At 51.9% G+C, this 13,732-nt stretch overlaps 1 protein-coding gene across 1 annotated transcript in view; it reads right to left on the bottom strand.

Moving 5' to 3' along the window:
* Positions 1 to 2,680, bottom strand: part of ALDH1A3 (aldehyde dehydrogenase 1 family member A3) — a 37,932-nt gene extending 35,252 nt beyond the window's left edge. Inside the window, exon 1 of the mRNA XM_077869515.1 lies at positions 2,493 to 2,680. Coding sequence (XP_077725641.1) covers positions 2,493 to 2,591 — 99 coding nt within the window. The 5' untranslated portion in view covers positions 2,592 to 2,680. The remainder of the gene's footprint in view (positions 1 to 2,492) is intronic.
* Positions 2,681 to 13,732: the final 11,052 nt, after the last annotated feature.

Genomic DNA, 13,732 nt, shown 5'->3' on the forward strand with positions numbered 1-13,732 from the left:
AAAGTGAAAGAGGCTGCTATCCTCTGAGATCTGGGGCGGGGGGGGGGGGGGGGGGGGGGTTGGGGGAGAGGAATGCTGAAGGCGACCCTCCCCTCTCTAGTGTCACAAAGCAGAGCCAGTGTTAAAATGTGAGATCAGGGGTGTCTGGGTGGCTCAGTTAGTGAAGTGTCTGCCTTTGGCTCAAGTCAAAATCTCGGGGTCCTGGGATGGAGCCCTGAGAATCTGGGGTCCCTGCTTAACAGGGAGTCTGCTTCTCCCTCTCCTTCTGCCCCTCCCCCTGCTCATGCTTGCTCTCTGGCGGCGTGCGCACGCTTTCTGTTGAATAAATTAATAAAATCTTTTTTTAAAAAATGTGAGAACAAATGAAGAAGCTGTGACAAGGCCATCCTTCTGGAAAAAGGACTTATCCTAGGAAATGGTTCCCCCCAAACTGGGGCTCGGATCCACCATTTCTGGCATGTCCTCCATTAACAAGAAGCTCCATGAGTCCCATCTGAAAACTAACAGGCCTTTACCGGCTCACACACTCCACCCCTCCCCACTGCCTGCTCCAGGGCCTGGGTTCTGCAGTTCTGGGTTTCCTGCTTCTTTCCCAGGCCCCGTCTGCTGTCTCTCCAGCCAGAGGCTCCCTAAGCGTTGCTTGCTGGGCTTGTTGTCCATCAGCCACCACCACACAGGCTGCCTGTGCCCTGCTGCTGTTAGGGGTAGGCCTCAGTGGTGGTCGGCCTGCGGGCCAGGAGCAAGGACAGAGCCACAGGGAAGCAGGTACGGTGGCCTGGTGTCAGGCCATAGCAGCTGTCATGGCCTGAGAGCCCCTAAGGATCTCTATCTCATTGCTTCTCCCCAGTCTGTTCCACTAGGAAGAGGGGGCACGCAGCAGGACAAGAGACACTGGTCGCTCTGCGAATCTGCTAAGATCCTCCTCTATATCCACTCGTGAAGGGCCATAGAGACTTGCAGAGCAAGAAGGAAACTTCCATAGGTGGCTGCATTGCTCTGAGAGGCCTCAAAAAGGTAAAAAGGCAAAGGACACTAACATGGGCAATTTCTGGCTTCTGCATCACAACCTCATAAAACAAAAATAAAACAAAACCACCCCACCACCACCACCACCATCACCACCACCAGGTCAGCATCTGAAAAGTACTATTCTTACTGTTCCCCGAACTGGTGATGGAATTTTCGCTCTGAAGCTGATACCACTAGGGAAACTACATTAAAAATAATCTCCAGCGTTCATGGCGAAGTGTCTTTGTTGATTACGGAGCCCTCTGAAAACAGTTAATTTAAAATGTCATGTGATCAGAGGCAGAGCCGACATGAAGTGCCAAGAGACCAAAATCTGAAGGCCACACATAGTGGCCTGCAACTTTCTCCGCTTGATTAAAACTATTTGAGGGACATAATTGCTACTTTTGAAAGTAAAATTGATGGGGAAATTTTCTCAGCGCTGCGGCAGCTGGAGTTGGGAGCTAGGGATAAGATGCAAATTAAAAGAAAAATGAAAAGGAGGTTAAGTTGGGGAAGGAGAAGCCAGCCGAGGCTCCGGCCCCAGTGCACAGCTCCAGCCTCCGAGCAGCTTCGGGGTGTCCTCCCACGGATCGCGCTCCCTCCCGGCCGCCCTGCCCTCCGCGGCCCGGGCTCCAGGCCTCGCCGGCTTCCTTCTGCCCTAGGCAGGTGATCTCACCGCTCTGCCGACGCTCCAGCCTCCCCAGCCCAGCGCGGAACAGCAGAGACCGCAGGGGCGCGGCCCGGTGGGGCCTGGCCCCCCGCGGCTCGCAGGCCGGCTTGGGAGCCCGCGGGCAGGGAGCGCAGTCCCAGCGTGTGGGAGCCGGGGCCGCTGGGCTCGGGCAGCCTCGCCGGGGCTCACCTTCCTGCCCACCTTGGGTAAACCATGGTGGGCCTGGCACGGAAGGCACGAAGCGCTCGGGCGCTCCCGAGGACGTGGTTCTGGACGTCTCCAGCGCGCCCCGGGCTTCCAGGCCAGCCCCCGGTGTTCCCAGGCACCCCCCGACCCTCCCGCAGCCCGACCCGTTCAGCCCCCGGAGCCCGGCCGCAGGGCCCGCGGGGAGGCCGGCGAGCCCGGGGCGCCGCGGCCCGCCCCTCCGCTCGCCTCCCAGGCGGGCCCGTAAGGGCACGTCGGGGCCGCGGCGGCTGCAGCCACCCCGGCCCGGCTCGGAGGCCGGCAGCGCGGAGCCCCGCCGCCCGGGAGCCCGTGCCCTGCGGGTGCGCGGCGGCCGGTCCCGCCCGCGCCGTCCCGCCTCCCGGCGCGGCTCCGAGAGGGCCCGACCCGGGCGCGGAGGCTCGGGTCCGCGGCGCGCGGGGCCAGCTCGGCGGAGGGCGCGCCGCCCGCAGCCCGGCACCCTCGGGGCGGAGCGCGGCGGCGGGGCTCCCGGCCCGCGGACCCCCGGCCCCGCCGCCGCCGCCGCCGCCGCCGCCGCACCGCCCAGCGCCGAGCCCGCGGCCGTCGGGCAGGCGGGCGCCCGCCTCACCTTGGTGAACTCGACCTCCAGGCTGCGGACGGGGCGCGGCAGGGCAGGCGGCTTCCTGTCCGGCTGCCCGTTCTCCACCGCCCCGTTGGTGGTGGCCATGGCTCTCCTGCGCTCCCCGGCCCCAGGCGCCCGAGTCTGCGGCGCGGGCTCCGGCCGGAGGGTGCGCAGCCTGCTCGCGGGGTGACAGCTCCGCGCCGCTTTATGGAGCGACCCACGCCTCCCGCCCGAGGGGGCTGTCTAATTGGCTGCAGGACCGGGGGAAGGGCGGGCGCGGAGGGGAGGGGAGGGGAGGGGAGGGGGCCGGCCTGCCTGCCTCACCCCACCCCGCCCGCCGCCCCTGCGGAGTCCGGCCACCCCCCGCCCGGCCACCGCGCCGCGCGCTCCCCCGCCCCGGGGGCTGCCCCTGGAGGAGCGCCCCGAAGCGCCCCCGGGCTCCGGAAGCGCCGGGGCTCGGGCAGCCGGCCGGGGCGCGGAGTGGGGGCGCCGGGGGCGCCGGGTCGGCTGCTCTGCCCCGCGGTCGGGCGAGCTCGCCGGCCGCACCTGCCGCCCCCTGACCGCCGCCGCTCAGCGCACTCGCCCGGCTTCGCTTGGCGCGCGGTGCCCCGGGGATGCGCGCCCCGCAGCCGGGAGCCCCGAGGCGCGTCGGGGGTCTGCGCGCCCCGCCGGGCGGCCCCGCTCCGCTGCCCACGTGCCTGGGCCTGGGCTCGGCCGCCGCCCGCCGCGCCCCCTCGGCTCCTGCTGGCACCGCCTCCGGGCCCGGCTGGCCCAGATGGCCCGGACTTTCCCTGCTGCCCCGGGGCCTCACACGCGGAGGGCCGGGAGGCCAGGACAAGCCGTCGGCCCTCGCTGGGCCGCGCCGGGCCTCTGACCCGAGCGGGCGCAGACCGCACTCCAGCCGGGGCCCTGGGTGCAATTATTTTGACTTTTAAAATGCATGAATTATACCTCGATTTAACAGAAAAGAAAGAGAAAGAAAGAAAAGAAAAGAAAGAAGAGAAAAGGAAGAAAGAAGAGAAAGAAAAAAAGAAGACCAAAGAGAAAGCACACGAGATCTTTGCAATTTTGTGTTTTAAGTGTTGAAGCCTTTTGTCCGGTGGGTGGCTCGTCTTTCCCAGGGAAGCAGAGGCAAGTCCAGCTCCTCTAGTGTCGCTCGTTGGGAAACGCTCTCCAACAACCCTAGGGACTTGCCCCGGGTCCCCATCTGAGACATGCAAGTGGCTTCCCATGCTTGTCATACCTCAGGTTTCTGGAACAATGGTGTGGGGCAGGCACCAGCAACGAAAGCAAGGGTTTAATCCTTAGGCTCAGCCCGTCAGCCTGTTTCCTTTTGTGAGTAATCTCAATGGGGAGAACGGAAACGGAGGCACTCTTTACTGTCCTGATGCTCTTCCTGTTGGCTTTGCGGGGCTCAGCGTCCATCTCTGTCCCCTCTCTTCCTCCTTAAGGCAGTGCTACTGAGTGTCCCTCCAGACAGTGGAGTATGTAAGCTTTGAAGCTTTTGCGAACCCTTCATCAGATCACCTGCCTGCTGGGGGTGGAAGGGTCCTGTGCTGTTATGGGTTAGAATGCACAGGTGAAGCAAGGAAAGGGGGTAATGGGTCCCGGGACTCCGCGGGTTACGGCCGACCCGCAGCAGTGAATCTGTCTTTAGTGCCAGGCTCACTAACATCCATGAGTCCCAGAGCAATGCTGCCAGTGTCTGGGCTCCCTGCCCTGCCTGACTGGCCCTGTGGCCCCCATTCAGCTCTCTTGGAAACACATGGGCAGATGTCTCCTGTCAGGGCCCCTGGCTGGATGCTGGACCCTAGCATCGGGGCGTCTAGGCCCCGGAAGGCCTGCAGGGTACCGCAGTAGATTCTCCTTGCCCCCAGGGCCAGGGCCCCAAGGCTGGTGGGTACACCAAGCATGGCATAATAATGGCTCTGCAACTGGAGAAGCTTTCTAAACTGAACCATTCCAAGAGTTTCTGTGGGATCCTGGATGGTTGAACTTATGGCACTTGTGCCAACCTTAAAAAAAAAAAGTCTGAAGATCTGTGGAGGGAATTCTGTGAGTGACTGCTGGATGGATGGGTAGAGGCAAACAGGGTGGGGGCGTAGAACTCTGCTCGCCTAGAGAGTGGAGCCTGTGTGCTGGAAGGTAGACAGCAGCCCCCTTGTTTATCATGAAGTTGGGGACAGAAGCCACCTCAGCTCACACCCCAAGACACCCTTGTGATCTGCAGCATCTGGCCTTGGGGACCAGCTCCAATGACGCTGACCCCCTCACCTGCAGATCCTCCTGTTGACAGCCACCCTCATGATCCTGGGAGCCTGGGTTGGGAGCAGGGCCCTCAGTCATAGCAGGGAGCTCCCAGAGAACAGGTCAGAAGGATGGGCCTGATTCCAGACTTGTCTAGACCAGCAAGCTACCCCTGCTCCTGTCTTGCCACTCAGTGGGAGGGATGAAGGCAAGATGCTCTTCCCCCCATTTTACAGGTGAGTAAACAGAGGCATGCAGATACTTGCCCCAGACATCAGCGGCCGTGGAGGAATCAAGACCAGACGCTGTGGGGGTGGGTGGGGCAGACTGTGGAGGAGGGATTTCTCTTACCTTCTTCTGTATATGCTCTTCTTCTTTCACCAAGGTGAGCGAGCACCTGGGTCCTCCTGTAGCCCCATGCCTCTGGAGCAGCATAGAGTGGGGTGAAGGCACAGGTGGAAGTGGTAGCAGCATTCCTATAGGCTGTGCCTTTCTTAGGGACCAGACCTTGGGGTCCTGGCCTCCAAGATGGTGACTGCCACTGCTAAGGGAGGAGGAAGGACGATTTCCTCCCACAGTCTACCACTGGGTGTCTGGGTGCCAGAGAGAGTGCCTGAACACCAAGGCGCAGAGGCCCAGCCCCTTCTAACCACATCTCCGATCTAGATTCCAGCTGGGTGTCCTTGGGTCAGATGCCTCATCACTCTGAGGTTCGATTTCTTTCTCTATAAAATAATCTCTTTCTCACTTGACAGTGTTTGAGGAAGCTCAAGCAACAGAATGGTGCAAAGAAAGGCTTTATAAACTGTAAAGTGCTGTATGTATACCGGTTCTTCATTTTCCCATTCTTCTTGGAGACTGTTTCCTCTGGGAAGTTAGCAAGTTCTGCTGGTTTCTCTGACTTGTGGAAGCTTCTCTATTCGACAGTCACTCTACTAATGTCACTGTAAAAATATTCTTCTTATTCTGTATGCAGCTCTGTGGTGCTGCTATTGTCTGGCTTCTTGGCATCTCTATGAATCCAAGACATTTTGTGTGGAGGGCCTGTTTGTTTGATGAATGCTCAGTAAAAGCAATTGTGAAGAAAACACTAAGATAAAATCAAAGTTCGATTACCCCTCTACCCCTCCACCAGCTTTGAAAGCTCCACCTAATTCTATTTTAAACTTATAAAATAATGTGGGAGATCCTGAGGTCTGTAGCAAATGTAATTAATAATGATGGCGGTAGTAATGGATCCCACATTTTCGTTATCCTTCATTTCAAGTCTGGTACCTAAGCCTCCATAGGGGTGCCCAGAGACCTCCTGAAGGTCCTCAGCATCCCCACAGCTGGTGGCCAGCTGCAGAACTGCCTCCCAAAGACCACTCACCTCACCCAGCATCTAGAAGTCAAGACCAGGCTCTGGGGCCCCTGGGTGTTCAGAACACTTCCACGGAAAGCCAGACTCTTCAGATGAAGGTGGTTCTCCAGAGCTGGGAAGCAGTGTGGCCCCTCAGTGCCTCAGGACAGGTGACCTAACCTCAGTTTTCTTGGCTACAATGGGCTGATAGGTCCCTTGAAATGAGACAATATTAACTTTATTTTTTTTAAGATTTTATTTATTTATTCAAGAGAGAGACACACACACACAGAGGCGGAGACACAGGCAGAGGGAGAAGCAGGCTCCCTGGGGGGAGCCCGATGCGGGACTAGATGCCAGGACCCCGGGATTACGCCCTGAGCCCAAGGCAGATGCTCAACCACTGAGGCACCCAGATATCCCGAGAATATAACTTTACCGCAGGCATCTCCCTCCTGGTGTCAATGAGGTAGATCCCACCTTTCATGTGAATTGTTCAGTGTTGCCGAAACTTGATGTGAACAGGGAGCTACTTGGCTTTCGCACTCATTAGAACTCAAGGTCCCACAAGATGGCTCTGTGCTTCTCCATCATTCTGTCCTCAGGGAACACACAAACTGAGCTATTTTCCTGTGAGTTTTCTTCAGTGATTACACCAGACACAGGAACATCTGGGCCTGCAGAAGATGAGCCAGCTGACACCCAACCACGTCAAAGCGGAAAGGGCCACAGAACCACTGTTTTTAGCCGCTTCCTTTCCAGGTCCTTTCTAGACCTGAGAGAAAATCTTTACACACAATATTGGTCTGAGGTAAATCAAGTTCAGACCACGCAGAAGCAGAGAAATAACTATGTAAAAGCAAAAGACGATACATCAAAACATTTGTGGGTCAGGCCTTGATCAGGCCTTACACATACCCAGCCTGACAGTTTACGACTGCTGGGACTTTTCCCCTGGTCCACCTTCCACCCATTACCCCAGTGATTAAGAGTTGTGACAACGCCAGGAGACAGCGTGGCAGGGAAAGCAGAGACAACTGGTTGATCACCCAACTCTTCCTTTCCTTCCTGCTAGTAGAACTTCGAATTACTGGGGACAACAGTGCGCTTTGATAAAACATATTTTCAGGCCCCTCTTGCAGATGGGAACCGTTAATAAGATATAAGCCAAAGTCTTTGGTTTTGGCTTCCGAAGAACTCTTTTCGTGGGGCTGAGTCAGCTGAGAGGCTCTTCTTCCTTCCTGCTGCCTGGAACATAGATGCAAGGGCTGGAGCTCTCGCAGCTATCTTATGACCATAAAGCAGTTCTGAGAATGGAAGTTATGTGATAAAGAAGTTGGAGCAGATTCCTATGTCCCTGGTTACAGTAGAATGAGGCTTTCTGCCCCAGATTTCCTCCCTTGGATTTTTTTCATGTGAGCACAGGGTAAATCCCTCCTTTTGGGGCTTTCTGTTATATGTGGTTGAATCTAATCCTAAGTGATACAACTGGCTACTTAAATCATGCTGTAAGGCGTCCGGCTAGCTCAGTCAGTAGAGCATGAGACTCTTAAATCATGCTGTATCACCAAGATTAGAAAAAGACAAACTTCTAAACCCTGGTGGAATAATAATGTTTTCTTTATATACAATAAGCACATTTGAAATCTTAACCATCTTTATCTTTTTTGGCTTTAATCAAATATTCTGAATATCTGTGCTCAGGTTTATGGTAAATTAAAGAACAAAGAAGAAAATAACCCTGGGATGGAATAAATGAAGCTAACTCAGTCATTCATCCACAGCTTTGATTATGGGGCTAGGCAGGTAGCCCACCATTTGAGGTGCTGGGGGGTATTAGCTTTGGGCTGCACTTTCTGAGTGAATATGGTACCAATGCTCAGAGAGCTGATGTGACTGCATAGGTCCCTGGGCCACCCAGATCTGGAAGCTTCTTGGCCAGGCCAGCACTCAATCCATGCAGCAAGAAGTGAGACTTCTGGTTTTAAAATATACAAAATGCCACTACATGTAACCACTGCATCTCCCTCGTAGCATTCTACACTTCTCAATATTGCCACCAGACTTTCTCAGTGACATGAAGAGTTGTTTGCAAAATTTGCAATCCTCTTTGAAGTTCAGGGATTCTGCGTTTTGAACTAAATTTGAATTATTTGGCGGGGTGGTGAGCTCTATTTATTCTGGCAAAACACACTTCCTGGTTAGAAGGAAAGGTATTTAAGGGGCTTATAAAAGGGTTCTGGAAGATTCTTGGACATAAAGTGCCTTTCGCTAAACAATTGTGCTGAGTTAAGCCTAAGTGAATCAGAAACATACATATTAAATTTCCCCTGAAATCCACATGGGTATAAAAATGTTGGGAAAGGGGGCTTAGCAAGATGTAGTTTGCCAAACCCAAAATGTTTGAAAACTAATTTGAGTGTGTAAGTTTGGTGAATTGCTCTTGGACCCACGTATCCTAACCCCACAGTGACAAGACTTTCCTCTTGCCTTGTAGCCGGGACTCCCTGTAAAGGAGCATCAATTATGGAAGAATCTTCCTTTGGACGTTTGCCATTATTTGAATCCTGGGGTGGAGATGGAGGCGGGGAGTGGAGAAGCTGTTGAAATCTGTGTTCTCACGAAATAGCCTGGGGATCCTGTTGTCGTGCCTTTGTGGTGTGAAAGTCACTCAAGCAGTGCTCTGGAGGTTCCCCTGTAATCAGAAAGTCTCTATAAAGCACATCATGTCTTAGAATATGTTTAGGCACAACAGATGGGAAGCCTGTTTATGTATATCATCATATAGTTTTTTTGATACAGCATTATGGTGATCCTAAGACTTCCACACCACCCCCAGGGGAAAAGACTAGCCACCTATAGCATTTTCAATTTTATAATGCTTTTTATTATTGAGAATAATCCCAAAATGAGTTTATATTCTATTATACTATATTTTAGTATGCTATACTATATTATTATAATCATTAAACATAGTTTACCAATTAAAAAACAATGGGTTGGATAAGGTGTATTTTCCACCAGTGATGGTAAATAAGCATAACCATTAGGAACAAAACCAAGAATTACAAGTGTCACGAGGCCTAAGTGTGCATTTTATAAATTCCACGGATACTTCAATTATTGTCCATTTCAGCCCGTCTTTTATCCCGGGAAGTACCAGCATTTGCACCTGCTAGCCAACGTCCAGGGGTTCCACTGCATTCCTCCGGGTGGCCACTAGATGTCATGGGACCAAGTTCGGTAGGAAGTTGCCACTAAAGTTTTTTCCATTGCGAGAAGCAGGAATTCCCCAACTTACAAACAAATGGTGTTTCAACAGTTTATTGATCGTACCCAACACTTCACCTGTATCATAGACACGATGCCAGAAATAGAGATCAGTGCCCAGACTCGCCCACAAAATCCCACTCACTTCTTAGTGAGCCTGAAAAGGGGTCCTAACTTTGAGATCAGACACATGTGGGTGTGACTCTCTGTCCAGGGAGCACTTTGGACCTGGCACTTGAGCTAAGCGCTTTGCACCTCTTCCTGCACTGCACTTTCTCTTCTGAAAATGAGAGTAACAGTTCCTTCCCAGCAAGGTCATGGGAATACACAAGAGAGCAGGTGTGACATGCCAAGCATTCGTGTGGTAAAACAGACAGGACGACATCACTGCTGCCCACATCATAATTGACTGGACAGACAGTATCACACCAGAGCCCTCTCCTGCCTTCCCTCAGCTCCCAGGCATCACTGCCTTCTGGAGGCTTCCTGATCCTCATCCTTTCCTGCCCCTCACACAGACAAGGCAGCCAAGGACCCTCTAGTGAAAATTGGCCAAGAGACCGCAGGAAAGTTTCTTTTCAGGCCAAAGGATAAATATATATGCCTAGGAGGTCAGCCTTGCAGATGGACTGAAGGATTCCCATAAAGGCATTTATTAGCCTCATTGTTGAAGCTTCCTGGGTTTCACTTTCCTCATCTATCAGAAAGGGATGGTGGGACCTCCTGAACGGGTTGAGAAACCTAAATGACATCACAGATGTGTCAGGGCCAGTCCTGTGTGGTGTATGGTGAATGCTCCATTTATGCCACTTGAGACTCTCATGCTAGAGGGACAGAAGCCAGTTCCTTCCTTCAGCCCTGGCCAAGACACTCCCAGCTGGGTGGGCAGCTTTTGAGCCCTTCTAGAACCTTTTTCCTAGAACTTAGTTTTCTCTGTGATGGATATCATAGGTGGTTTTCAGCAGCTCCAGACGCCAGGGGACAGAGACCCTTCTCTGTCTGACTCCAGGCCTACACCCTTTGAAACTCATCCCCTTCACATATATTTATGCTTCATCCTGACACTGCAGACGCTTCCTGCAGAAACTTCTCTCTTCCTAGTCTCCTTCTAGAAACATTTGGATTTGGAAAGCTTAACTTTGCCCTTCCTTGTTTCTCTATCCCCTGTTACATCAGTCATATGTTAGGGCTAATTCTTCCAATCTTTCTTTCTTCTTCTTTTTTTTTTAAATTTAAATTCCATTAGCCAACATATAGTACATACTTATTTTCAGATGTAGTGTTCAATAATTTATCAGTTACATTTAACACCCAGTGCTCATCACATCATGTGCCCTCCTTAATGCCCATTTACCCCATCCTCCTGCCCATCTCCCCTCCAGCAACCCTGTTTCCCAGTATTTTTAGTGCATTTTGGCCTCAAGGTTTCTTTCTCCGGCTGACTCTCATTTGTAGACTTTGCAGAGAAGGATCTCAACTCATCATCAGTGTGGAGATTCATTAGCCATGTCTGCCATGGGCACAGCATTCAGAGAAGCTCTAGAAACCAGCCTTCTCACACTGTACCATGCACAGGAATCACCTGGGATCTTGTTAACTTACAGACTCAATTCACAGGTCTGAGGTGGGCTCAGGATTCTGCACTTCAGGGATCCCTGGGTGGCACAGTGGTTTGGCGCCTGCCTTTGGCCCAGGGCGTGATCCTGGAGACCCGGGATCGAGTCCCACGTCAGGCTCCCTGCATGGAGCCTGCTTCTCCCTCTGCCTGTGTCTCTGCCTCTCTCTCTCTCTCTCTCTCTCTCTCTCTCTGTGACTATCATAAAAAAAAAAAAAGGATTCTGCACTTCATATTAGATAACAAGTATCTAAGAAGTGTGCTTTCTAGATTGGCAGCATCAGCATCTCCTGGGAGCTTTTTAGAAATGCAAACTCTCAGGGCCTGCTCTAGACCTACAGAGATAGAATCTGCATGTTAACCAGAGCCCTGGGAGTTTTGTATGCATATCACAGCATGAGAAGGGCCACCAGGCTCTGATGGCTGGTTGGCCAATACCTGGTCTATTATGAAAGGCACCTCCCACCCCCACCCCCAACCTGAAGCCCATCTTCTCAGGATGGCTGAAATGAGTCCTTTCCCTCTCTCTAGTTCTCTGTTTCTTTTAGAGCAGAGATCGGCTTTAGGCTCATATCTCACCATGAACCTAAGAAAAGTTCAATACCCATTTCAGCCAAGAGCCAACTGCCCCCACTCTTCAGAGACTCCTTACAGCTACCCCCAAAGGAATGGCTTTGCAGAATTTTAATCAATACAGTTTGACAAGATCAGAGCCCAGAAACACCAGGGCAATACTATAAAGAAGGGGTTATATTTTCATTCCATGGAATAAGAACTGTTCTTTAGACTGGTGTTGAATCCTGGGGCTCGAGGAAGACAGGTTTAATGGAATGAGATGCAGACCTGGGGAAGGTAGGAGGGGCTTTAAGGCACTTTGGGAATTAGGTTCTGTGCCACTGGAGGGGCTGGGATGGATATTACTAGGTCAAGAGGCCCACTTTGGGATATGAGGCTTCACTCCCCCTGTGGGCTGCAGGGCATGGCAAGGGGTTTGCCCAGAATGGTTGGCCAATTGTGGACAGTGGACAGTCAATGCAGGAAATGAGAGGCCAGAACAGGGAGATGGCACCAAGTCTCAGGTGTCTTTGTAGGAGTGGCAATTCTAGCCATTGTACAGATTCCAACTCATGGGGTAGCTACATTATATTATAAATATGATTTGCATATGCAAAATTATAATTATACATCTATTTGTGTAGTCATTAATTTGATATTGGTCTTTTTAAAAAAAAGATTTATTTTATTTATTTTAGAGAGAGAAAGAAAGGGAAAAAGGATATGTGAGCAGGTGGGGGGGATGGGTAAAAGGAGAGGAAGAAGGAGAGAAGCAGACTTCCTACTGAGCCAGGAGCCCTATGGCACTCCATCCCAAGACCCCAAGATCATGACCTGAGCTGAAATTGAGTCAGATGCGTAACACACTGAGCCACCCAGGTGCCTCTTCTTTATGAGACTGAACTCTGAGGGCAAGAACACTGTCTAGTTTCTCCCCCATTGACCAGCCAAGTGGCCAAAATAGTGGATGTGCAAAAAAAAAAAAAAAAAAATCACTAAATTTTGAGTCCATGCATTGCCTCCATATTATGTCATGGACTTAGGCCAAGTTAGGAGTTTCTAACATCCTGGCTCTGGCAGTTGTTGGCCGTGTGACCTGGGGTGAGCCTTCAGCCTTCAGCTCCCTACTCTGTAAAATAGGACAGTTTAGCAGCACAAAGCTATGTGGATGGTTGTCGTTAAGGTGCTGGGCTGTTCTGGAAATGGGCTTCTGCAGGTGAGGGTGCCTGGTCAGGTTGGGTGTGTGGTTGCTCTTCATCTTCTCAAGGAGGGTGTTCTCCAACACCACGGCTGTACATTAGCCAAGGTCAGGGTCATTTTGCTCTCAATGGGATGGAATGGAAGGCTGATCAAGGGAAAAGCAATTTTTTTTTTTCTGAGCTATTTGAACAGAAGTTGGGATAGAAAGAAATATTGTCTAAAGTAGAATTGACTGAAGTGTGAGGAATGTGCAAGAGAGTGAAGACATCTAGCATAGTAGCACCACATCAGTCTCCTTTCTGGTTCCCAACCCCTCCCACCCAGAATCAACTCCTCACACCCGGAAAGGCCTCTCCTGATCTCTCTTCCATCTTGTGCCACATCCAGGCCACACTGCATGCTTGTCAGCTGCCAGCTGCACAGCATGTCTTTCTGTTCTGAAAACATATCCATTCTCATTTCTACCTCAGGGCCTTTGCAATTGCAATTGCCTCTGCCTGGAATGCTCTTTTGTGACCTCTTCTATCATGAGAGTCTCAGCTCAAAGGCTGTCTCATCAGAAAGGCCTTCCCTGACTAGCCCATACAACATTCTTCCCTCATAGCATCCTGTCCTACTGCCTTTACAGCACTTACTATATCCTTTTCCAAGTTGGCTTATTGCCTGGACTCCTATTTCTAGAATCCAAATGCATAACTATAGAGGCACCACCCACACCAGCCACCAGGGAGCATCATTGACCAAGGACAGCTTGGTACTAGGTCCTGAAAGGGACCCAAAATACGCAAAATGCAAATGGTCAATACATATTACGCATTTTCATCAACTGTGAGTTGGGTACTTTATTTGTAGGTCTGCAGTGAATGCATCACAATAGATTCTCTTTCTAGAATAAATTAAAAGCCTTGAGCTGGAGTAATACAGTTAAGTCCTGCTTGTTTTTCCACCCTTTCTGGGGATATTAATAGATGAGATGCCATTCTCAATGTTTAACCTCTATTGTAGACCTGATAGAGA

The sequence above is a fragment of the Canis aureus genome, chromosome 2, assembly GCF_053574225.1.
Source record: "Canis aureus isolate CA01 chromosome 2, VMU_Caureus_v.1.0, whole genome shotgun sequence".
Classification (NCBI taxonomy): Eukaryota; Metazoa; Chordata; class Mammalia; order Carnivora; family Canidae; genus Canis; species Canis aureus.